The sequence below is a fragment of the Gymnogyps californianus genome, chromosome 16 (genome assembly GCF_018139145.2).
Source record: "Gymnogyps californianus isolate 813 chromosome 16, ASM1813914v2, whole genome shotgun sequence".
In the NCBI taxonomy this organism is placed as follows: domain Eukaryota; kingdom Metazoa; phylum Chordata; class Aves; order Accipitriformes; family Cathartidae; genus Gymnogyps; species Gymnogyps californianus.
In genome coordinates, this window is record NC_059486.1 from 4,725,441 (window position 1) to 4,750,420 (window position 24,980).

Below are 24,980 nucleotides of genomic sequence, written 5' to 3' on the forward strand. Positions count from 1 at the left end.
GCCGCGCCCGCCCGTCCGCCGCCCGCCACGGCACGTGGTGGGAGGGACCGGGGGCGTGGCCGCACTATCATTGGTCCTCGCCGCGGAAGGGGCGGGACGGTCACCGCGGAGTAGCGCGGGGATTGGCCTGTGGCCGTGAGGGGGGCGGAGTGCCGATTGGCCTGCGGCGAGGAAAAGGGCGGGGCGATAAGCGGCCCTCGGGGCGGGGCACAGCGCGGAGATAGCAGCGAGGGGAAGAGGGGCGGGGGGCGCGCGCGCGCGCGCTCCCGGACCAGGTGCGGTGTGACCTACCGCGCGCTCCGTAGAGGCTGAGGTCAGGCGCGGGCGAGCCCCGGGGCGGCGGCGAGGCCGGCGCGGGATGGAGGGGCTGCCAGGTGAGGCTGCCGGGCCGGGCCGGGCCGCGCCTCCGCGGGCGCCGGGGGCTGGTGCCGCCCTCCGTGACAGCGGGGCGGGTGCGCGTACGCGACGCCGCGGCTCCGCTCCGGCCGGGCGGCCGTTATGCGGGCGGCAGTCCATCGGCGGTGTCGCGGGGCGGCAGGTGCGGGGCTCGGGGAGGGCCTCGCCCGCGGGGCCGCCGCGCCGCTGGCTCCTGAACCTGCTCCCTGGCTAAACATTAGCCCGTGTCCCAGGGAACGGTCTGGGAGCCGGCCAGCGGGTCCGGCGGGCGGGCGGCCTCCGCCGGTTCGCGGCCACACGCGCGGCTCGGGGGCTGGTGCCCGGGCTCCGGTGCGGCGAGCTCCGCGGGAAGGTGCGGAGACGGGGGTGGCTTCCTAGGGCTGCGCCGCGCCTTCCCGCCCCGCGGGCGGCGGGCTGCCGGGTACGGGATCCTTTAACGCAGTTGCCTGCTGGGGCCGGCTGGTCGCACTCGCCCTGTGCCCGTTGTCCCGCTCTGCGCGAGGTCCTGCCTTCCCCGCCGAGGCTCCGTCGCCCTCCCGGCCGCGGGGGCTGGCTGGTGGCCGCCGGGGCTGCTGCTGCTGGGGGAGCTGCGGCTTTTCCTCGCTGGCCGCCTCTGTAACATTCCTCCTGTCCTGGGGGACTTGACAGACCTGTTACATTGATTACGTCCGTTTGCTTTTCCTTCGCACTATTTCCTGCCCTGTTTTTTTCGTTTCCGCCACTTCTCCTGGATACTTAAGCAATTTCAGTTGAATATAGGACTGTTCATTTGCGTTTGTGAGCTAATCAGCCTTTCTGGGTACAGTCAAACAGATGTAGCACTGCAGCTGAAAGTAAGGTGACTACTACCTGGAGTTCGGAAGCTAATGGGTAAAGCTCTGTATGATCGTTGTGGAGGAACATCTGTTGCTTTTAGTCAGCTGTGGTGTAGTCATTAGTCTTTAAATTCCTTTAAATAGGATCCCCTGTCTGTATTCACATTTGCATCTTGTGCTCCTGGCACTAAACAGGAGGAGATGGAGCTGCAGGATGTCTGGTTTGCAGGCTTTTTTGGCCTGTAGAGTGGCAGCAATTCCAGAAGTTCAGCTGACTTCTAGGGCTTGCGCTGCTTGGAGAGGAGAGCATCAGCTGCCCGTGCATTGAGGCACAGGCACACGTGGCTTTGCTTTTTATTTCCAAGCCTGTTTGGTGTGCTGAAAAGCAGTTTGCTTTATAGAAGAACATGGGTAATGCAAGCTTTTTTCCAAGTTTCTCCTAACCCTTACTGTGTTGTGCAGACGTGAGGTCAGGTGCAGTTCTCTGTGTCCCAGATAGCAGGAGGGCGCGGACGCGCTCCCAGGTGTGGAGCTGATGCTTAGCTGGGAACTGAAGTAGCAACTTACACCAAATGTCACATTTAAATGACTCCTATCTAGCACTACAGTCTGCATGGAGACCTTTATGGGTACTGCCAGTCTGCTGGTGAGGGTGATGCTTGCTTGTCGTTGAGCAACAAGTTTTTTCTCTGAAATAGCTATTTGTGTAAAACATACAAGAGGATCTTCACCTTGGTTATTTTTAAATGTTGTCATTGACCTACACAGTGGGGTAAAAGTGAATAGAAGGCTGATAGCTTCTGTTTTGTGGAACTTCAAGAAACTTGACCTTGGTATCAGCCTGCCTGAGCAACTACTGAGTTTTAATGTTCTTCGGAAAATGGAAGTCCGTGGTTAGTGGTTTTCCTTCTCTAAGTGCACTTCTTTCCTTATGCAACCTTACTGCTAGTAAACTTTTGGTAGCAGGAAGAAACAGGTTTGAGATCTGCCCAGCTATGTGACATGTTCCTTGCGCCATCCTGCGCTCATCCAGATCCTTGACTCTTGCTTTAATATGCCCGCACAGCTGTTTGGATTTTGGATAGCATTTATCTGTGTGTCAAATGCTCTTTGTGCACAAGTTTTCATACCGTTTTTCCTAGCTTGCATGCATCTAAACTAGCTCTCTCTGGGGCTTTATGGCAGTTCTAGCAGAAACTATTATAACTATATTATAACTATTACAAGTATTTTCTGAAAGGGCAATAGGCCAGTAGCATCAACGCCTCTTCCTAAGTCTGACGGTAGTGTGGTCTTGGCTGTACAGTCTCTACAGTTCAAGTGTGTAATTCCTTCCTGGTAGTCAAGTTGTTCTCTACTGAATAAAGTTTGCCTTTCCTTTCTTTCAGTTCTGGGAAATCCAGTTAATTATACAAATGAGTGCAAACGTTATGTGCTGAGTCAGTGGCATGGGGGAATAGTAGCGTGGCTTCCTGGCCTAGCATGGTTCTCTGTGGGAATTGTTACACTAGACCAATCTGCTTTCCTGAAATCTCCGCTCTGAAGACTAGCATAGCTGTAACTGAGCTGTTTTCTGTGAAAAGTCATATTGGTTTCTTCTGCAGAATGTGAAGGAGCAGATGGTGATGTTATGTCTGGAGAAAAAAAATATATATATAAGATGTCAGAATTCGATGTGGGAACTCCAGTCTCGAGGGTTACAGACTGCCTGGTATTGGCTTAACTTTCTATGTATGAAGGCTTTCCTGTCAGTTATATAATTTAAGGCTGTTCTTTATCAGAGATGCAGCAATCCTTGTTTTCTCTGTAAAATGGTTGCTGTATGTCACTTTATTCCTGCATACAGGTGAAGAAGTCTGGAGATGTCTCGGATGCGGGGACAGCATTGCTGCTGGTCAGTGCCTCTACAAGACTGTTAATGAAGCTTGGCATATTTCCTGTTTCCGGTAGGTAAAACTTCAGCCCATTAAACTCTCCTTGTGGTGTTCAGCCAGCTCGGGACCTGGTGCTGGTGCATGAGGTTAACCCACATTAACCAGGAGTTCTTGCTGTCATCTCTGTGCCTGACCTGTTCCGAGCCTCTTGCAGAGCGATTGCGTGCTCTTGTTTGCAGCCGTACTTCAGTGCTTGCAGTAGCACCCTGGAGCCGACTTTCAGTCCCAATAGCAGTCTGACTCAGCCTGGCAAAGCGTTGCCATGCTGACGCAAACACATATGGGAATACAGATAAAGTACAAATGAAAGCTCTGATTTACCGGTGGTGGCAGAAGCCACAGGTTGCATATTTGTCTTCAGCTGCATTCCAAAGTAGTGCCCAGGCAATTTGCATAGCCTGTTGCTTTTTCCATATGTGGTAGGTACAAGGGAGATATCAGGGTGTTGGGGAAAACTGCTGATATGGGGGAGGAAGATCTTGCCTTTTGCTTTCTCTCCTTTTCTGACTATTAAGACATACAGACTTATGAAATCTGTCAGATAATGTTGCTATCGGCAAGGACTAAAAGGAATCTCTGATAGGCTTTCCTTCCTGGCAGTAGGAGTAATGCCTCTCGGTGGTGTTTCATGAATACTCGGTCCAGTTTTCATGCTCCAGAATCACATTTCTGAAGGGGCCTATATTTTTGAGAGGGGTTGAGTACCTGCAACTTCTACTGGCTTCTGTGTTGGCTTGAATCTGGAGAGGCTAATGTTTTGGATACTGTCAAAGCAAATGGGGGAAAAGGAAGCCAAAGTGTGGCTTTGGAGGAATGTTTGCTGTGGCAAGATAGGCATCTACTGTCCTGGTTTAAAGAACCAAAAAACCCCAACAAAATACCCCAACTTTGTTGAAGTGAGGATTATGGTTATTGGTGTATTTAAAAAAAAAAAAATCATATGCTGCCAAAGCAGTGCTAGCTCTGTTGATTTGGAAAATGCTGTTAGTTACAATGACATATTGATAATCACAGTCACAGCTTTATATCACTACAAATCCCAGTCTTTGGGTTTCTGTTGGTTTGAGTATTCATGTTTAGCTATATTGAGTCAGCTTGTCTTAATCCTGGTTTTCTCTTCTCCCTAAAGAACTAGTATCCTGTTGTTGAGCTTCCCTAGATTCTGCCAGTAGCCAAACACAAAACTGTGCGTGCTAGTAAGTCTTTCTTTCTTGCCTTTGAATGTATTTCTGTTGTGGGTCTTGATTTGCAAATGTCTTGGTGCTTCTTGCTATTGGGGCTGTTGAGGTGGATAACAGCTGAGCTGGAGGCAAATCCTGCCCTTATGACACATTACAGAGAATTTGATATCATAGTTTATATTGTATCATGGAAGTTTGGTGGGGGTTTTTTGTTTTGTTTTATACAAGTGAAGATGCCAGCTTTTCTCCTGAGATACGTAATAACTTTTTGCATTTGCTGATGCGCTTCTCTTATACTCTGTGCTTTTGGCTAGCTCTAGCACCCAGCTAAGGTGCCATGCTGAATGAACAGTTGAACCTGCAGTAAAGGAAGCTGCCTTTCCCTTTTTCCTAGTTCCAGGGTAGGACCGTACATGAAAACAAATTTCCAGTTTGCACTCTGTTCTCCCTTTTCTTCTGTTACCCCTAAGCCATGCTGAGCAGCAGTCTTGTGCTTGATATCCCAAAGCCAAACTTTAAAAAGCCTCTAAGGGTAGGAGCCTTTGGCAGCTGGTAGCTGTGAGTTCCTGTAGCTCTTGTGGAGTGTTTTTTACAGTCTTCCTGTGGATTAGCTGACTCCCTGGCCTGGCACATAATTTCTCTAATGCTGATTGGCACTGCTCCAGGCTCGTTAGCTCTGTTTATTCTTGGTCAGGCTAGGCTGCTGATCATGCTTGGCACTGGCAGTAGCTGACGTACGTGCATGTCTCTGAGGATTTAAGTTTTTTGTCACTTCCCTCCTTCCTCAAACTGCATGTACAGGAGCTTTGTCTCTGAAACCTGTATTTTCTCTGCTGTGGCTGGAAGGACAAGCAAATCCCTATTCATGTATCTTGGATATTTTAAAGTGTTCTTCGGCCAGCTGGTCCTTAGGCTTGAATCCGATGGGTTGGATCTGGCTGAGGAAGTTTCTTAGATGTTTCTGTCACAATGTCTGTTGTGAATTAACTCTGAATGTACTTTTGTGCCTCTGAATTCTGTTGAGATAGCATACACTTTCAAAGGTCGTTGCTTTTCACTGATACAGCGTTCCACTGGATTTGGAACTTATGTTGCACAGAACTTCGAACACTGCACCAAGAAAGGGAAAGAGAGAAGTGGCAAGGTATCTTTTTCCTAGGTCTGGATCACTTTTACCTAAGGGGGTTATTGGAAGAGCTTTTTTTGACCTAGAGCATGCTGTTCTTATTGCTTTCAGTCCAACTTTTTTCCATATTACCAAACAGAAGATACTGCCTTGAATTATACCTTTGAATAAAGTATTGATACCTGGTATTTTGATGTCCATTGTTGGTGTTTTGTGTTGGGTTTTTTTCCCACAGATAAAGACAAATGAAATTAAAGACAATTCCCTCTTTCTGTAGGGATATTGCATATTTGGAGTAGGATGGGATGAGGAGACCCAGATGTAGCTGCATGGTTTAATCTTAAGAACACAATATTTTTAAAAACCAGTTTTGATTATTTGAAAACCATGAATTCAGATCAAGCCTGTTGAATACATCCAGGTGGAAAATGCTTTTGGATCCATATGAAGAATATTATTGGAAACGGTGGTAAGAATTCCTTCTGTAGTGGGATGCTTAAGAACTTTTTAGGAAGGAAGACAGCTGAGGTTCAGTTCCTTCCTAACCATGAAATAACAGAGGATGTATATTACTATGGCCTATAAAATAAATCTAATTTAAGTAGCCAAGCAACACAGGCTTGCTGCAGAAATCTCAAACAAAAGCCAAATCCACCACATCAGAGAAAAACTGTTCGCAGTATATCTTCAACAAAAGTTACTGAAGGTGATGGATTACTGATGATTTTACAGTTACAGATTTAAAAATATACTATGTAGTTTATACCAAACCCAGTTAATTAAAAGCTGAAAAATCATCAGGAGTTTGAAGAGCAAAAAAGCTCATCTTCCTTTTTCCAGGAGAGGAAAGGAAAGCAGAGAAATTTTGTATGAATCCAAAATTTTTCATTAGTAGTTCTAAAGCACTAGAGATGATGGTGACCAGAAACTATTAATTCAGTTTGGACAAATATTTCCTTTTTGCTTAATACACCAGATTTTTATGCATATACAATGCAGCTTGACCTCAGGAAAAATTCTCATGGCTTTCTGTATATTTTTTTAAATTATATTATGAAATAGTTTGATGCTAACTTAATAATATAAACAACTGTATGACTAAAAAGTGTAAGCTTTTGATATCTGACTAAATATATATTAAATCTTTTTATACTGATCAGGGATTACATTATTATATTTAAATAATTGTGAGCAGTAAGTTGACCTTCCAGTAGAAGATACTGGCTAAAATTAAATAGTCTTGAAATAGTTAAGAAACTGTTTGCACTTGTAGAAAAATCTAAAGTAATAAAACGAAATTTGATTAAATCACAATAAAAATTGCCTTATTACCTAGAGTTAAATCACTTCATCTGACAGATTGTTTAGGGTTCAGGTGCTTGCACTCTTTTTGAATGTGTTACTCCATTTCAATTTCTGTTAACCTTTACTGGAGCTAGAAACTAAAACACAAGGAGTGTTGTAACCACCAGAAGGCTGTTTTCTCTAAATGAATACTTTGAAAAAATGGAACAGTTTTGGCAGAGTGCAGAAGAACTCCTGGCTCTCTCCTACTGGTATTCTGAAGTAAATTTGAAACAAATTCTCCTTCTGACTGTTTCTCAGTAGTGGAACAAGGTTAAAAGTAGATTCTTCCCAGAATCGCTTGTCGCCCGCCCGTTGTGCACTCTCTGCAGCGTGACAATTGTCCGTGGTTGAAAAACAGAACTGGATTAGCTATCCGTGCATCGAGGGGATGCCCTAAGCTCCAGGCTACTGAGCAGAAAGAGAACCGCTATTAATTTGCCAACTCTAGTGATTTGATTGTCTTACAAAGACGTGATTTTTCTATACTGAATGGCATATTTTGTGTTCTGTAGAAATACTTTTTGCTCAGCAAAATGTAGTGAATCACTTTGATTCTTTTTACATTTGGGGGCAGGGGAAGGCAAGCCAGGCAAACTTGTATTAAGACTGTATATAGTTAAACCTGTTTTGGGGGTTGCAGGATAAACTAGATGACTTCTGAGGGTATTTTCTAAATCTGTTTTCTGTGGTTCTTAGGATGTCTACTAAACTTCAACTTACGTTTGAAGCAAGTAATTTCTATGGCTTAGGAATGATCAAGAAACCGGTCACCTAACAATCTCCCATCACTGTAGGTTTTCGGTCTCCCAGACTATGTCTACTAGCACTTAATTGTCCTTAATGTTAGAAGCTTCTGTCTACTATCTTCAGAAATCCCCCTTCTTGCAATGTAAATCAATTTCTTCTAATCACGTTCACAATGGATGTGAAAAACAAGCTTTTTCCCCCTTCTGTTATTCAAGTAACCTTTTTCTGTTTGAAAGCAGCAATCGTGTGTCCGATCAGTCTCTCCTAGACTGAAGAAGCCCTGGACCTAGCTTTTTCTCATAAACTGTATTTTATAGACTTTGGATCACTTCTGTTGGTTCAAACTGTTCGGCACAGGCCTTCATTTTCCAAAAGCTGTTTCCTCCCCACAGACTAACAGGACAAATAGATCTACAGTGACAGGATATGAAGCTCAAATGTACAAATGTTGACAAATAAAGATGTAAGCAAAGGTGTGTATTAAGATGAATTTGAAATGTGGGGATATTTGATGCTTTGAATCTTCCTTTAGCTTTTCAGCTGTGAACACGGTCAGGTTTGTACACACAGCAGCTGAATTTGAGAGCAGGGGAGAGATCAGTAGTAACAAAAGGCAGCTGAATTATGGTAGAAGCAGGAAGACAAGAATCTCCTCTTCCCTGTCTTCTCCAGTTTCTGGCAGTTACAGAAAGCTCATGATAGGGCCTCAGAGGTGGGAGCTCTTCTCCACTAATCCTGCAGACTCCTGGGAATGTCCCTTTGATGGTGTCTCCATCAGCATAGAAATTCACCAGCTCACTATCAGATTTAGGGAGAAATAGTTGCTAAGTGCCTCTTTGTACACAGATCACCATGACTGTTCAAGAGTTTAAAAATCCAAGGGAACAATGAAGCACTTTGCAGGTGGAAGCGGCCACATTCCTTAGGGGAATCTATCAGCTACAGGACATTGATGATGACCCTTTGTATTTAAGGAGTTGGACATTCCAGTCCGAACATTTTTTAGTTGACTTGCAGAGCATTATTATGTCAAGGTAATTAGAATTACTCACACAGCCCAGTATGTGGTAGGCTTTCCACATGAATGAGACAGGATCCTTCCCTGAGGAGTTTAGTGGTCTGCACAGACAAAAGCAGCAAGTTAGGAAGCCAGTGAAGATGCAGTGGTGTAAGTGCCGGTCTTACTGCCATATGTGCTGCATTTACAGATCAGAAGTCACTGCTTCCAAAACCATATATAATCTATGAAGTTTCAATAGGTTGAATTTCTTTGGTTTGCTTCTCAGCCTACACATATTCAGGACATCTGCAGCCATTAGGCAAGTATGGTGGAGATAAAAATTCTATCTCCATCCTAAAGTTGTGCTTAGTGATGTTAGGTACCAAGAAGGCATCACCATGTTGGTCTGAAGTTCTGCTGCTGCTTAGAAGTAAGGTGCAGTGATGGAGATGAGCTTCGCTTCACTGTTCGTTTTGGTTTACTCAAGAGCTTTCACTCAGAGGTATGTGCATATCAAAACGGTATTAGTTTCAGTAGCTGGTGTCAGGAGCTGACTGTCTTTCAACAGCAGCAAAGCATGTGTTATGTGTAAGTGTCTTGGAAATCCAATGAGGTGTTGGGATTGTACTGAAGTATGTGGAATGCCTCCAAACGGCGCCCATGCTGAAACAAAGACTTGCTGCAGACTCTTCAGGCATCAAGCAGATGCCTCTTCCCCAGCTTATACCAGTCCCACACATACCGAAGTGCCTGTCTGCGCCAGGATAAATTTGTGTATCTCAGGGCTGGTAGATATGCTGAGCAATACATCTGTCTGTAGACATGCTATTGGACAGCATGAACTATGTGGTAGAGAGGGTGTCTAGATGTGCAGCCTAACCCCAGCTGTTTTAAGATCTTAATCACTTGAATATCACAATAGCTATGGGATGCATTTCTGTGGGGATAAAAGTATAACAGCTGCCACTCAGTTTGCAATAAATTTCATGTTAAGTCATTGTTGAGGTTTTTCATTTGTTCCTTTTTATTTGCTAGTTATATTTTTTCAGGCTTCTTTCTGGCAAAAATTACTGTACAATTCTAAACCATAGTAAGGAAAGCAACCCCTTATAATGGCTACATGTTTGTAGTGGAAATGCTGTCAGCATTTGCAAAAGAGAAGATGCTGATATCTGACTTCAGTTGGTGAAAAAGAAATTTGCTTCGGTGTATTTTGGCCCTCAGAGATGGTATCAGTAAAATTACATAGAAAAGGTCGTGTCCCCCCCACCTGTTTATCAGCATTTTTGAAGTACAGTCATTTTGGCAGGAATTCAGATCTAGAATGTATGAACACATTAACACCTTTTCCAGAGCCCTTTTATTAGAGCTATTGCGTTCTCAAATAGGCCATAGAGACAATAAAAAAGGCAAGAAGTAACAGGAGAATTCTGTGTAGGAAAAAGTAACTTACTGGCTGCTGCTGGGGCTTGCTGCAAAAGTAAAATCATTTTGATAAGATGCTTCCTGTTTAAATAGACATTTGACTATGTGTCCCTTGGCTTTAAGGAAGTCTCAAACAAAATCCCTTCCCAGTTGCTTAGCTGTCTGGGTGGTTTTTATTACTTTGAAGTTAGGCTTTATCTGCTGGCTTCATTCACAGACTAGCTGGCTGCTTATCACATCTGTGGATCAAATCTTCAAAGGTTTTGTCTGAAGAGTTGGGATTTATGAGGTCACGTGGAATCCCCCTTGGAGGGAGTTCAGCCCATGGCAGCAGAATTGTGGGGAAAAGCTTTTGTTTGTAGGTGATACTGGGCAGGGGAGGGGCTCAGCGATGCACTGGAGGTATGTCTGTGTTGTGGGGTGGTGCTGATAGCCAGGGAAGCATTGGATTGTAAGCGCTGGCCCATTTTCAGCACGCAACATATAGAGAATGTGGGAGACCAGAGTGCATTCCTAGACAGAGACTCACCGTGTTGCTGCTTCCAGTAGAGCTGTGTGAAATGTCAGAAGGAATTAGACCCGTGCTGGAATTGACAACCACATCGGGCTTTGCAGCACTAGGCTTCACTGCACTTTTACAGTCAGGCTTAGAAACTGCACTGAATGGGTGAAAATGATGATTTTTTTTAAATTTTTTTTTTCTTTCAGAAAGGTGGCTGCTTATTAAAAGTAAAAAAATAAAAAACAAGAAAAAACAACCCAAAAGGCTGCCTGGCTTTCTGCTTACTTCAACAGCGAGCAGCAGCTGTCAAATATGCAGCCAAGACTGTGTTGTCCCAGCCTGAAGCATCCCTTGAACAATATGCCAGCTGAGGCGAGCATCTCCAGTAAAAGCACATTTGAGTACTCTTGCCTCTGGAACATAGCATGATTTTCGGGCTGTGTTCAGGCATGCCAGGCTTTGCTGACTGTACAAAAATGGGAGGGCTCAGTGCAGCAGCATGTGTTTGTTGCATTTCTGAGTGTCTTGCAAATAGCTTTAGCTGATTAGGCCACTAGAGATCACGCTTGGCTTCAGAGCAAGCAAAATGATATGACTGTGTGCTGCAAGCAGGAGAGTACTCATCTGTGCTGATTTATACCTCTCAGCTTCCATTCAGGAGATGAAGATTAGGTTAAACAATTGCAATGATCTCTGTTAAAATAGTGTTGGAAAGAAAGTTATTTTTCCTTGGATGAAGCACACTGTGAGTTACCTCCTGCAAAAGGAAGAACAGATTGTAGGTACTGTGAAGGTAGTGTAACCCCACTCACTGTGAGGGATTTAGGAAGGTATGTAGTAAACATTAATTTGATGTGTTTGGAGATGTGGCTAGCTGTCTTCGTCAGACTCTGCCTTCCTTGACTTCTCCATCAGAATGTGCCACTGCTGCAAACCGTAGTTTCACGTTTATGCACTTGGCTCTTACTTTGGCAAAAGCTGCTATCTTTCAGCACTTATTAACGCAGCCCCTCTTTGGATCAAAGCTCCACCCCTTGTGAAGAAGTAGAGCTTATTCAGCCTCTGTAGCCACAGGCTGTCCTCCTGCAATGGCTCCTCCTCCCCTCCCACCCTTGGGTGGAACCAGAGAAGGGAAAACTTGACAATAGTTAGCAGGCAGCAGAGCTCGCAAGAACTATTGCAGAAGCATGTCCAACTAGCCCAGTTAGCAGTTATTCTATCCTTCCCAAGGGTGCCGCTGCTGCTGAGTGCAGGAGAAGATGGTTATAGCCATGGGAGCCAGGAAAAATCTGAAAAGGAATGAGCAGCCGAGAGACCTGGCATTCCTTGGGCAGCTTCAAAGAGAGGTGAAGTATCTGAATCAGCGCAAGATTAAATGAGCGCTCGCTGCTGCCATGTTGGCAGAACAGAGCTGTTCAGAGGCAGTTGGACAAGTTTGTGGCTGAGCCGGTTTATCCAGTGTTGAAGATGGGAAGTTACTTGTCTGCCCCAGCTTACTTCGCTCCCAAGGATCCTTTTCGGTAAGTCTTGCGCAGAATTAGCAGTGGACCTTCAAAGTGTCGTTTTCCCCCCTGTAATGCTATCCTAAGCAGTTAGCATGTGAGGCGTGAAGAATGAGGTCCAGTGCTTATGTGCAGGGAACAGCCGGCCTCAAACTGGGATCCTGTCTTGCTTTGAGGAGGCGATGGGGAAGATTCTTATTCTCAGCCCCTCCGCAGCTCTCTGGTATGAGGGAACGGCACCTGTGTTGTGAGGCAGTGTCTGCGTAGCCCAGGCAAGCAGGCTCCCTTTCAGAGCAACACTACATGTGCCGCTTTACCCCATGCCCTTGTGCTTTGCTCCACTGCCAGAGGAATGAGATTACTATGGCTGCTGCTGCTTATGTCTCTTCCAAAGCTACTTGTGCTTGGGCATAGCGCAGGGTGAGGTGAGGTGCTGCTGTTGCGAGTTCAAGAAGGTGATGTAATCTGCAGTGAGGCAGTGCGTAATCTTGTTCGAGAAAGGAAATCCAGTACTTTGCAGGTAACTAGGCATGAGCAGCACACTTCTCTTACGTGGAAAGGATTCTTCTCCTGTGATATTTTGATTTATATTAACAACCATTCTTGGTCCAATTGAACAAATGAGGCTTGAGAAGGGCAATAGCTACAGGATAAGTCTTTGATTGCATTACATCTCCATAGTGAAAACTGTTAGTGGGGCTGAACACAGGCAGGATGGTGACTGGCGCTGATGTGCTGATAAGGTGAATGGATGGGGAAAGGCACAGCTTGCAGTTTCATTGTCTCCCTCCTGTCCCCTCCACTCGGACTTGCTCATTATTGATCCTGTTCCTGCAAACACTTTTGTACTGATTTTGGAGTAAGGAGCCTTTTGTTAAAACAGTCTAGGACAGGAGTAAATACTGCTGCACAATTGCTAAGCTTCTTTAGGCAACTTTCTGAAACAGCATCTGCTTTCAGAAGAAGGAAAGTGAGCAGACATTCATTATTTGTAATATGTGTAGGGCATCATGCTAAGCCATAGATACACCTTTTCCTAAGCGTGTGGAAATGGTTTTGCATAGTCAGAGCTTAAACACTCTGTCTTCTAGTACTTAGTCTGCTTTCTAGCATCTGTTCTTCCTTGTCTAGTGTCTCCTATGTAGCCAGTGCACACACTTCTGCTAAGTCCGGGTGAGAAGCCTTTGGGTTAGCTACGGGCTGGGGTTGTGTTTTATTCTGCAGCTTTCTGTCTGCGTGACTGTCCTCTCCCCCGCTCTGCCTGCAGCGTTGGAACCACAGCTCTTTCGAGCCTGTCTAGCGTTAACTGATCTAGCCTGACAGTGTGTGTGAGGGGTGCATTTTATTAATGAGCCCTTCTCAAAGGGATCTGTCTCTTCAGTGCCAGGCAAGTCTTTGCTTCCATGAGGGTATTGGCTTTCCTTTAGATGTAAAAGAGATGCCACATCAATTGAATCTCCCATCTCGCTGAAAACCAGGCTGGTTACCTGTTGTGACCTGATCCTCCTACCACCCCTCACAAAACCAAGTAGCCATCAAGCAGCGATTTGTGAACTTTTTCTGCACCTGCTGTGCTACAGAGCATCAGGGCTGAACACTGCCTGCAGATGCTGCCTGGGGTTCCCGGAGGATGGCTATGGGGGGCAGATTAATTTATTCTTTATAGCCAAGGCTGGGAAGCGAAGAATCATAATGTATGGGACTGTATAATCAGAGCAGGGCTCTGCAGCTCTGAAAATGGTGGCTGGGCAGCAAGAGGAAACACGTCAAGTATGGCTGTTACCAGTCCTCCAAGAAACTTGATTACCATGCTTTGTTACTCTGGAATAAGAACAGCAAATCATCTAGGAGAAGATTAGTGGTTTCTAATCTATAAAAGACAGAGGAGCAAGAAATCTTCCTTTCTTTTGGTTGTGGTGACTGGCAAAGATTAGCTTGCTTAATACCTGTAGAAGTAATTGTATTCCTGTCTCGACTGATGTGAGCCCTGGCAATGGCAGTGATGCAATGCCACGCACTCTAATGAGGAGGGAGAAGAAGGAGTGGTAATTCTTGTATCTTCTGTGATAAAATTCTGACATCTCTCTTCAATGAGAGTCATGTGGAACAATCATGTGATGCCTTTATCATTTGGGCGAAGGTACTGAAACAGTTGAAGCAGGTCTTGAAACTATACCTGTGTGCTGTCAGCCAGTTCTCCACACCTGACAAATCTAAAGCCTTTTCTACATTACAGGATGCATGGTAAATAACAGAAGGCGCTGCTTGGCAATGTGGGCCATAGCCATGTCCTCTTGCTAGCAGTGAAAGTAGCCAGTTAGACCCATTACCAGCATCTAGCCTCTCTGGGGCTGGTTGCTTTGTTCCTGTTGCCTCATTGTGCTGGGTGGGGTTCTGAGCCTTAAGCTGCAAACTTGTCCTGCCCAGATTTGTTTAATTGCATAGCAAAGAACTGACTGCTTGCTGGCTCCACCCCCTCACCTTCATTTTGCTATGGGTGTGTTGCAAATTAGATACCAGTGCTTACTTCCGGATGGAAGCGAACTAATCAAAGTGCTGTAAGGTTGGAATCAAACCATGAAGAAGTAGGGGAAAGGTAAAGGGAAGACAAGCATACATGGTTCTCTGGAGCCTATCTAAACAGAATTGCAGTTGTGTTGCTTTTGCAGAAATTTTAGATTTTCTTAGGGAGAAACAGGAGTGGTTGAAGGTGAAATTGTGAGGGGTGAGGAAGGGAAGATGTTGCGCTTAAAAACAAATAAACAAATAACCCACCTTCTTGGAGAGAACTTAGACAGAAAGCCAGGTCTTGAAGTCCTGGTGGAGCAGTCTCCAGTATTACTGTCTGCATCCCAAGTGCAGGTCTGGTCACAGCTCCCTGTTTGAAGATGTAATCACTCTTGGAGCACGCACTGGTACAGGCATGCACGCAGAAGTCGGATAAGTCTGAGGGATCCGATTTGCCCGTGCTGAGCCAGATGTTCCTGCCACAAGGTGATAGAAATCTTTGCTGTTAGTCTCCACTTGCTCTTTTCTCCCTCCCACTCACCTACTTGATCATTCAGCGTGGGGTATTTACTGCAAATGAAAGCCAAAGGCTAGTGGTTGAAGGCAAAATGCATTGCAATGCCCTCTAGGTCTCTTGCATACCATGAGCAGGGTGTAACCATGACAGTGCCCCAAGGCTGAGGCTGTAATGATGCATGTACCATGTATAGCAATGTTAAGTTACTGCTCCCCCTGCCTCAGACAAAATTGGCAGGGCCTGTTGCACATGCTGGAGTTCTTTCCCATCACTGAGGAAGGGGGGTGTGTGTGTGTGTGCAGGATTGGGAGCTCCTCAGCTGGGAGAACAAACACTATAAAAGCCAAATACATTAGAAGGAGCAGTTTTCCTGAGGGTAGGGTACAGCTCGGCACTAAATACCTCATGAGGTGTGTTTTCCCCTGACACCATAGGCTGCTTACAAGCAGCTTCACCTTGTTGCTTTGCAGTCTCTTGAGATGGAGCAAAAAACTCTCTCCATGTTGGAGCACGACCAGCTTCGCGTATCACCACGCTCATTACAAGCTGGTGGAGTTTACAAGGAATGTCTTTGGCATAAATAAGCTTTCAGGAAGCTTGTGAAAGGTGAATTCAACAGCAGCTCTCATCTTAGACCTGGGAGCATGTAAAAAGTGCACCTCCACTGCCACTAGCTGACTTCAGTGCATTTGGTGCTATAGAGAGGCCTGCTGTCCAGGAGGGCACACGCCCACCTAAACCCTCACCCTGGTGCAATGGGTTCCCCTCCAGTGTAGTAACTGAGACAACTGTTGGGTTAAGGGGCAGAAGAAACTCTTCCTTCCACCTTTGGGAAAGTATCATACTGATGATGACATTGATCCTTGAGGTCTTTCTTTGAACCAGTTATTGGTGACTAACCCGCCTTGGATTCTGCACTCAGAAATGGCCAACAGTAGACTAATTTTCCTTTTAAAGTCTGAGAACATGCTGCCCAGGGCTAATGGAATAATCTTTAGTGATGCAACTGCTGTCTGTGCCTTATCTCTCCATTAAGTCACACCTCCATGCTGCAGAAATTAAACTCCCTTGCCCAGTGCATCCTGCTGAGGCAGGATTATTTTGTGTTCAGGAAGCCTGAAGATCTGGGTTCTGCTTGTGATTTGCTAAAATGATATCTGCAATAGAATTGCTGCATCTTTTTCCTTGTTTTTTGGAGGGGGAGTTTGTTTCTTGGGGGGGGTGTAGATAGAGGATTAATAATGGTTGCTTGTTGAAATGGGAGCTGACACTGATATGTGAAGGACTTTGAGACTCCCTTCATGAAATTAGAGAAATAGTTTTGTTTGGGGTTTTTTTGGTTAGTTCGTTGTGGTTTTTTTTTTCTCATGTGCTGTCATCAGCAGAAGGAAAGGGAGAGCAATTGATGGGGAGAGGTGGAGGACTTTCATCACAGTTAATTGGTGGATGCAGTAAGTATGTGGAGCTCAAAGGATGAACTGCTTTGAAAACTCTCACTCAAATGGATAGTGCTGCTGTTGACCTTTTGGGAGAGGTCTACTTACAGAAGCATAGAAAGTCTTTCCACAAAGGCTGCTGCAAAACTGGCTTTGCATTGCATAGGGAAGTGGATCCTGCCTCTCTGTCCCCCTTCCTAAACTGGCTGAGGAGACGTGCTCTGGCACAAGATGGTGTGATGCTATAGAAACACTAAGTAGAAACATAGCAGAGCTATCTGTGTGCTGGGCAACTCTGCAACTGGAAGCTTGCATCCAGGAAGAGGGAAAAAGCAGAGGAGCAAAATATATAAGGCAGAATTTATAAACCCACTGATCTGTTTTAATAAATGGATGGGATTTGTTTTAAACTTTGGAAGCTTTTCTTTTCCTTTGTATTGGTTGACACCACCTCTCCTTACAAACCTTGGGTATGGTGCTGATTTTCAGTTGAAAAAGCATTGGGAAATGGAGGGGTTTAGTACATCCGTAACTAGAAGAGCTGGTGGTGAGCTGCTGCTGAATGACTGTTTTCTCCATCCAGGAGAGGACCTTTTTCATTGATTTGTGACTTGTTCCCAACTGGAACTTTGTTCCTTTGTTTCCTTCAAGGTGCTCTGAATGTCAGGATCCCCTCACTAACTGGTACTATGAGAAAGATGGGAAGCTGTATTGTCACAAAGACTACTGGGGGAAGTTTGGGGAATCTTGCCATGGCTGCTCTCTGCTGATGACAGGACCTGTGATGGTAAGGACTCTGAAGGACTCCTGCCTGGAGGCAGGACATGCCTGGCTCCAGCTCCTCGAACTTGGTTGGGAGTTGCCCTAGCTATTCAGATAACCAAATAAACTGAAGGTAATAGTCTCCTTGCTACTCTAATCAGAGATTAGAAATGAGGCTTGTGTGTGCATCTTCTGGATAAAGATTAATTTTGAACAGGGGTAGCTCTTAAAGGAGGGAGTTGTGAGGATCTGAAGCATATTAACAAAGAAAGTAAGGTGCTGAAATGCACAGGCATGAGAAGTAGAAAGGTGATTAAGGGGACATCTGTTCAGTTTCTGTAGCACAGTGCCTCAGTGTCTCCATGGGGTGATTTTCCACTGCACTGTGGAGTCGAACCGCTCAGGTCAGGATAAGCAGCAGGTTCTGGCTTTGGGGAAGGTTACCATCCAAGTCCCACCTGGACTGTGGCCAGAGTGGTTTTCTGGCTGATGGTGTCTTGAAGTAGTGTTAGCCTCAACTGCTTTGAAGCATTGAACTCTGCCTGCACAATACGGGGCTCACCTAAATGTTCACCTCCTTGCCACAACCTTGCAAATATTTAACCTTCAAAACTGCCAAGAATGAAACATAACCATTATTTTTCTAGGGCCTAAATAAAAGCAGCATGGTACTCAGTAATATGATTGCTACCTCAAAGGGAAGTACTGAGAAAAGTGCAGACAACTTCTCACTGCCTGCAGAAGTCTTTGCAAAATACTGTCAATAAGGGAAGTTCTTATAAGGAAAATAGAACAACAGATCAATGAATAAAGATATTCTTTAAAGGTATTTTGTTGTCTCAGTCTTAGCTCGCCTTTTTTTTTTCTGTCAGCTGGCTGGTAAAGTATCTGAATTTGTGCATTGCCTGTCTGCCAAAAAAAAAAAAAAAGCCCTTTCAGCTTTATTAATTCAGGCGTAACGTTAGTTATCTTGCCAAGAGCAACTGAACAGGAAGGTTTAATATCTTGTTTACTAGTCTGCAGCAGACTATCAACTATTTTTGATAGTTGAGCAGCTGCCAAATATAGCAGAGGTTCCTGGGACACAAACTTTGCTTTGCATGTTGACATGCTTGTTTCAGAGAAGTTTTGCAAACAAGGTGCCAAGGAGGGGGTTCAGGAAAGGTAGAATGGGCTAATATAACTCTCCAGTAAAAAACTGCCACTTGACTTTGAGATCGGAATGAACACATTAATTAGAGAGGAAAGCAGTAGCTGCATCTGCTGATGGATTTTGGCCCTACTAAGCTACTCCCTTTTCTGTCTGTAGGTGGCTGGCGAATACAAGTATCACCCCGAGTGCTTTGCTTGTATGAGCTGCAAAGTGATCATTGAAGATGGGGACACTTACGCACTCGTGCAACATTCCACTCTCTACTGGTAAGACGGAGCTGCATGCTTTGCCACTGAGTTGCTCCCTGCTGTATGTGTAAGCCATGTTTAACTGGCTCAGTATGGCTCAGCCGAATGCTACACTAAGGAATGCCAGGAAGCTGCCTTTTGAGGGAGGGAGGAAGTAATGGTGTAAGCACTAAAAACTATAGCTTACAGTCATGAGAGAACTTAGAAGTGTGAGTTTGGCAGGGAGGGATAGGACACTGCCATAATGACTTTCTTCACTTCTTTTAGTGGAAAATGCCATAACCAGATTGTGCTGACACCGATGATAGAAAAACACTCCACTGAGTCTCTGCGTGAGCAGCTGCCTTATACGCTGACCCTCATCTCCATGCCAGCAGCTACTGATGGCAAGAGGGGGTTCTCTGTGTCTGTTGAAGGTGGCTGCTCCAGCTATGCCACTGGTGTCCAGGTGAAAGAGTGAGTATGACAAGGTTGTGTGCAAGGTACATGTCTGTGCAGAGGGAGCTGGTAAAAATTCTGCAGCGCTGCTGTCCTGCCAGCTGCTTTAACTGCTGAGGGGATCTGTCTCGGCACAACAGGGACATATGCTGGCTAATAGCCATTTGTGTTTGGTCTCCATTTCGCTCTTGTGATGACCTTAATTGATAACTTTATTTCTCAGTGCTGTCTCCTTCACTGAACACAAAACATTTGGCGAATTGTAATGGACTAACAATTTTTGCCATTGGGCAAATGAAGAGCTCTCCCCAAACCAGCTCAGACCTAAGCACTTTGTCTAATGGTAGCTCCCTGTGTTGGTAGATTAGCATTGTTTTATTTCAGAATACCAATATGAAGGGAAGCATCAGAGATCAAATATTTTTTATAATTTTGGCTAAACTGACTTCCCACACATACTATGATTCCCATGTTTAGAGTTAACAGGATGCACATCAGCCCAGACGTCCGAAACGCCATCCACCCTGCAGATCGTATCCTGGAGATTAATGGAGCTCCTATTCGTACATTACAGGTGGAGGAGGTGGGTAGAGTTCTGTTCCGAAGCCTCCTTCTCATCTGCCTTCCTACAGCTTTTCTGTTTCTCGGCACTGTTCTCCCACCCTACACACAGTGTGTGTACACCCATAATACTCATGCTGACAGTAGGAATAAACATGAAGACAAGCTTTGCTACCCCTTCCAGCTGAAGAGGAAAATGTAACAGTTGGAAATGCAATTAGGATGCAGTTCTGATTTTGTGGCATTCAAACATGAAGGGAGGTAATAAGAAAAGCGTAGGGCTGTGACATCTCAGAGGACAGAGAGCCTCTGAAGACTCCTCATGTATTGCTAGCGAAGTCCACTGTTCTGATCCTTTTAGAGGCAACTGCTAATAGACAAAGGCTCAGCTGATCCTAGGGATGAGTTTCCCATTGCAAACAAAGTATTTGATGTCTGTATTTACAAGTAAATGCTTTATACAGGTATCAGGAGATGCTGCAAGAGTGTAGTGAGACCACCATTACCTTCACTACACAAGGGTTTTATTTACTGTTGGTGCTGAAGAGAACATCAGGAGCACAATAGACATCTCTCAGATAAATCTCCATGTAGCTTTTGCAAAGCTGTTTTTTGCAGCACTGTTCAGGATGGAAGCTTGTGTAGTTTTTGAACGCTTCTCAGAAAAAGGAAAAAAAAGTGTTTCATAGAATCATAGAATACCAGGTTGGAAGGGACCTCAAGGATTATCTGGTCCAACCTTTCGTGGCAAAAGCACGGGCTAGACAAGATGGCCCAGCACCCTGTCCAGCCAAATCTTAAAAGTGTCCGATGTTGGGGAATCCACCACTTCCCTGGGGAGATTATTCCAATGGCTGATTGTTCTCATTGTGAAAAATTGTCCTCTCGTGTCCAATCAGAATCTCCCCAGGAGTAACTTGTACCCATTACCCCTCATCTTTTCCATGGGACTCCTTGTAAAAAGGGAGTCTCCATCTTCTTTGTAGCCACCCTTTAAATACTGGAACATGGTGATAAGGTCTCCCCTAAGCCTTCTTTTCTTAAGGCTGAACAAACCCAGTTCTCTCAGCCCTTCCTCATCTGGCAGGCCTCCCAGTCCTTTGATCATCTTGGTAGCCCTTCTCTGGACCCTCTCCCGCCTGTCCACATCTTTTTTTTCTGTAGGTCACTTGTAGCTGACCAGAACGAAGAGGATTTGGATAGCATAAGGAACTTCTGTCTTGCTAGCTTGATATGTCTGGTAGACAGCTGTGGTGCGCACAACTAAACCACAACTATGGAGTGATCTCACTGAACTCTCTACTCTGATTCCTGAGGGGCATTCTGCTCTGTCTCCTCTATCTCCTGTCATTTGTGTTCCTCCTGTCTGCTATCATCCTGTCCTTTGGTTTGATTTCAGGTGGAGGAATTGATTCGCAAGACAAGCCAGACGCTTCAGCTGCTGATAGAGCATGACCCTGTCTCGCAGCGCTTAGACAGGCTTCGTTTGGACTCCCGTCTTCCTACCCACATAAAGCCACCCATTTCCCCACGCTCCCTCTCTCCACTGGACATCAAGGAGAATCTGGAAGGAACTCTCCGACGGCGCTCCCTCAGGTAAAGACTTGGAAGCGCTGCCTCTGACCTAGCTTGCCTTTGCCCTCTGCTACCTGGCTGGGCTGCTCTGTGCCTAGGCCTTGCGATTGCAAATGACTGCAGAGACAAGACTCATCTCTGACAGGTATGAACCATTGGCGAAGCAGTGGAGAGCTTTAGATCCTGCTATTGACATGTACTTTCTCCACTCCCTTTCAGGATGGCAAACTTTCCTTAATAAAAATAAGAAGCTCTACTTTTAACATAGAAAAGCTACTAAGTTTTACAGTTAGCAAATGGAAAGGTCAGATTTTTACTGGCCTTAAATGGCTGTGGAAGAATCTGTCCTTAAAGGGAATATGGCTGAGACCTGGGACTTGGGAAAAATCTTGTCTTCCTAGACTGGGGCGCTCAGTTGCTCATTTAGTCATTTACCCCTATTTTAGTCTGTGTTTAGAGATAGCAAGTGCTGCGTCTTCACAGCTTCCTCCTCCTGTTCACCGAGCTCCACCTCTGACTGACAGTGCAGGAGGTGTGGTGTTGTTAGGCAGCTCTGACTTGGAAGCTGCTCTTGGTTTGTAAAGAGCTTCCACGGTGCTGGGAGAGCATCTGGCTTTTGAGATATGAAGAGCACTGAAGCACACCTAGAAACTGGTCCCTTAGGAGCTAATGATGGGATATGTTGGACCAAAAGTTTTCTAGCAGCTTCCCTGATCTTCCTGTCTTGTTGTTTTCTAGGCGAAGTAACAGCATTTCTAAGTCTCCTGGCCCCAGTTCTCCAAAGGAGCCGCTCCTTCTGAGCCGTGACATCAGTCGTTCTGAATCCCTGCGTTCCTCTTCTAGCTGCTCCCAGCAAATCTTCCGGCCTTGTGACCTGATTCATGGTGAAGTACTAGGAAAAGGATTTTTTGGACAAGCAATCAAGGTGAGGGGGGTCCCCAAACATTCATCATTTACTTTGATTACAGCAATGTCTGCCTGTCTCGGGATCCTTCACCACTGTCTCAGCGGCCTTTGCCTTGCCGATAGTGATCGGTCTTGGAACTCACCTGGTTTGCTCAGTGAGATCCATTTCTCTGTTTCGTTCCCTGACCATGAGTGTCTCTGGCTGCAGGTGGTCTTGACTTTGTCCCCTTTGAATGTCAACCTTGGCCATACATACTCATCTCCTGAGTCAGATTTAGAGCTCCAGAGTGCCTGTGTCACAGCAACCACCTGGGTGAGGTGGGGAGAATGGGGAACAAGCTACACTTTCTCTTATGAGCATCTTTCTTATGAAGAGGTGCATTCAACTCCCCAGTACAGCATTTCTCACCCACCCTTAGTATGGCACGCTTGGGGGTTTGCCAGGCTGATGTAGTGACCATCTCTGAACCCCCAGCAGAGCCTAAATGGCTTGTCAGTGTGGTGGTAGTGGTCAGGTCTTGCATGACTCTTACAATTAAAAATCTCCATTAATAGCTGTTCTCTTGTATTTAAGCTCTCTGGTCTTGACTGGGGGTGCTTCAGCAGCTCCTGTCCTGGCATCCCTGACAGCATCAGGGGGGCAGCTTCCTCTGCCTTACTAAGGTGCTGTGAGCTCCTCAGTACTCAGATTGCTATTCACCATGTTATGGGACTTCTCTCCTTACACCTGTATAAACTTCAGGTGTCCAGCCACCATATTCATCTCATGCTTCCATGGGAGGTGGTGAGCCAGTACTAGAAACCCAATGCTTTTGATCCATACTAATGAGCATATTTCTCTTCTCCTCTGCTCATAGAGAAATAACAGGTCCAGGTAAGCGGAACCTTTCCTCTGTTGCATGCTTTTGTCATCTGCGTCCCTACAGTTAATGGCACAAAGGTGTTTCGTTTCTGCTCAAATTACCCGATAGCCATCCTGTTCTGGTGCATGCTCTGGGAGTTAAAATTGCCCTCTTGGAGTTTCATGATGACACTCGTTTCAGTTTTGCTGGTATGTCAGCTTAAGAATTCCACTTAGCCTTGTCTTGTCTTTGTCTCTTCACTTCCCTTTATCTTTGGGTATTAGATGTCCCTGGCTTTCATGTCCCTGGCTGAAATGTGTAGTGTTCCCTGGCTCGTTACTTGTATATGGATGCTTGATTTCAGACGGGAGCAGAAGAATATTGTACTCTTGCTTCTGTTGTGTTTATTCCATGCATTTGTATTCCACCTATATCAGCCTTGCTATGTCCCATGGTTCCAAACAGAACTAGTGTGCCACAGTGTTTGCAAGAGCTCATAAGCTTCCTAAATACTATAACTGGGTCTTGTGTTCTGGATTGCAGTTCTGGAGGTTTTCTGGGTATGAGGCAAAAAAGTGACACCTTTCTTGAGCTTCAGATTGACTGTTTTTGATGCAACAAGTACTGTATCTGGTCAGAATCGTTCCCTTCTGTTCCTAGAGAGAAGGTGGTTGTTCAGTTACCTGGAGATCTTAGGGAGACTGAGCTGTCCAAGTTAAGCAACTGAAGAGGAGAGGATTTCCAGGAAAAGCTGCTCATCAGAATTTGGACCCTTTCTACTCACTCATGCACCCCATGCAAGCAAGGCAGAGCTGGTTAAAAGAAACCTCTAGAACACAGCAAAATGCCAGGAACTAGTTGGATACAGGCAAACAGCTCTTGAGGAACTGGAAATGCTTTTCATGTCAAGAGCCAGGAAATTTATTACCTGATGTTTATGGTGGATTTCTGTGTGTTTGCCACTATTCTGGGACATTCCTTGCAGGTAGCAATACATGGCTCCCAAGGAGCATGGTGAAATAACTGCTTCCTGCCTTAACTGAACAGCCTGTACATCCCAGTTCCACTTGCGCATGAGTAAGTTTGATAAGCTCATCAGAAAGCATGAGGCTTCAGAGTCCCCATAAAACCAAAGCATGTAGTAATGTAGTTTTGGGTTGTTTGGTTTGGTTTCTGATGCAAGTGAACGTTGATTCCTTTGCTGATACAGAATGTAGTTGTTAGGGTCTGTGTACAAAATGTGAGCATCATGCTGGGCGAGTACTTTCTGTAAGGGAACTTGAGACATGCACAAGTACGGAACTGATGCCTTCAGAGGCTTTGACAGCCTGTATGCAGGCTCAGCCCTATGCTACCTAAAATGGAGACTTCAGCTCTGGTTCTTGGGATGCTGTTGATCTCTTGGTATGATCCTCTGTCAGCTTTAGGTAGTTTCTGTTTCACGTATAGAATCTTTGCTGAATTCTGAAATGAGAAATTTTGTGCAGTTTACTGCAGATCCCTGGGCTCTGAATTTTCTCCCATCTATATTCCTCTCTGGATGGAGGGGAATGTTACCCTCTCTTTCAGAAGAGTTGCAAGAGCATTGGAGCTATGTATTCTTGAACCTTGCCTGTAGTTTTGGTTTCTGTTTCCACCAGGTGACCCACAAAGCAACAGGAAAGGTGATGGTGATGAAGGAGCTGATTCGCTGTGATGAGGAAACACAGAAGACTTTCTTGACAGAGGTAGGAGCAAGATTTCAAAAAGCCTCTGAGCCAGTAGTGTGGTGGAACTCTCTTCCGTCTTCTCCAGAGAGTGATCATGCCAGCAACCTGGCAGGAATCAAGGCACTGAGGGGGGAGACATCACACAGGGAAAAGCTGACATGAGCTGAATGTTTGCTGCAGTGAAGTGTGACTCACGCTGAGCAATAGACATGGCTTCAGCTCCCAGTTCATTAATTTTTCATGATAAAAAGCAGCCTGAGTCTGAGGCAAATTGAGCTGTGCAGTACATAAAGGATTTATCCCTTGAGCCTTGTGCATAAATACAAATGATGAGGGCCAATATCTGTAAG

At 45.4% G+C, this 24,980-nt stretch overlaps 1 protein-coding gene across 2 annotated transcripts in view; it reads left to right on the top strand.

Annotated features, from left to right (window-relative positions):
- The first annotated feature begins 358 nt into the window (after positions 1–358).
- Positions 359–24,980, top strand: part of LIMK2 (LIM domain kinase 2) — a 32,872-nt gene continuing 8,250 nt past the window's right edge. The window contains exons 1-9 of one of the 2 annotated variants that reach the window (XM_050906824.1): positions 359–374; positions 3,058–3,157; positions 17,088–17,223; positions 18,508–18,617; positions 18,867–19,055; positions 19,515–19,620; positions 20,998–21,194; positions 21,912–22,098; positions 24,562–24,648. In XM_050906824.1, the coding sequence (XP_050762781.1) occupies positions 359–374; positions 3,058–3,157; positions 17,088–17,223; positions 18,508–18,617; positions 18,867–19,055; positions 19,515–19,620; positions 20,998–21,194; positions 21,912–22,098; positions 24,562–24,648 (1,128 nt within the window). Of the gene's footprint in view, positions 375–3,057; positions 3,158–11,940; positions 11,994–17,087; positions 17,224–18,507; positions 18,618–18,866; positions 19,056–19,514; positions 19,621–20,997; positions 21,195–21,911; positions 22,099–24,561; positions 24,649–24,980 lie in introns of those variants that run through there. The other variant, XM_050906825.1, reaches the window with a different exon arrangement.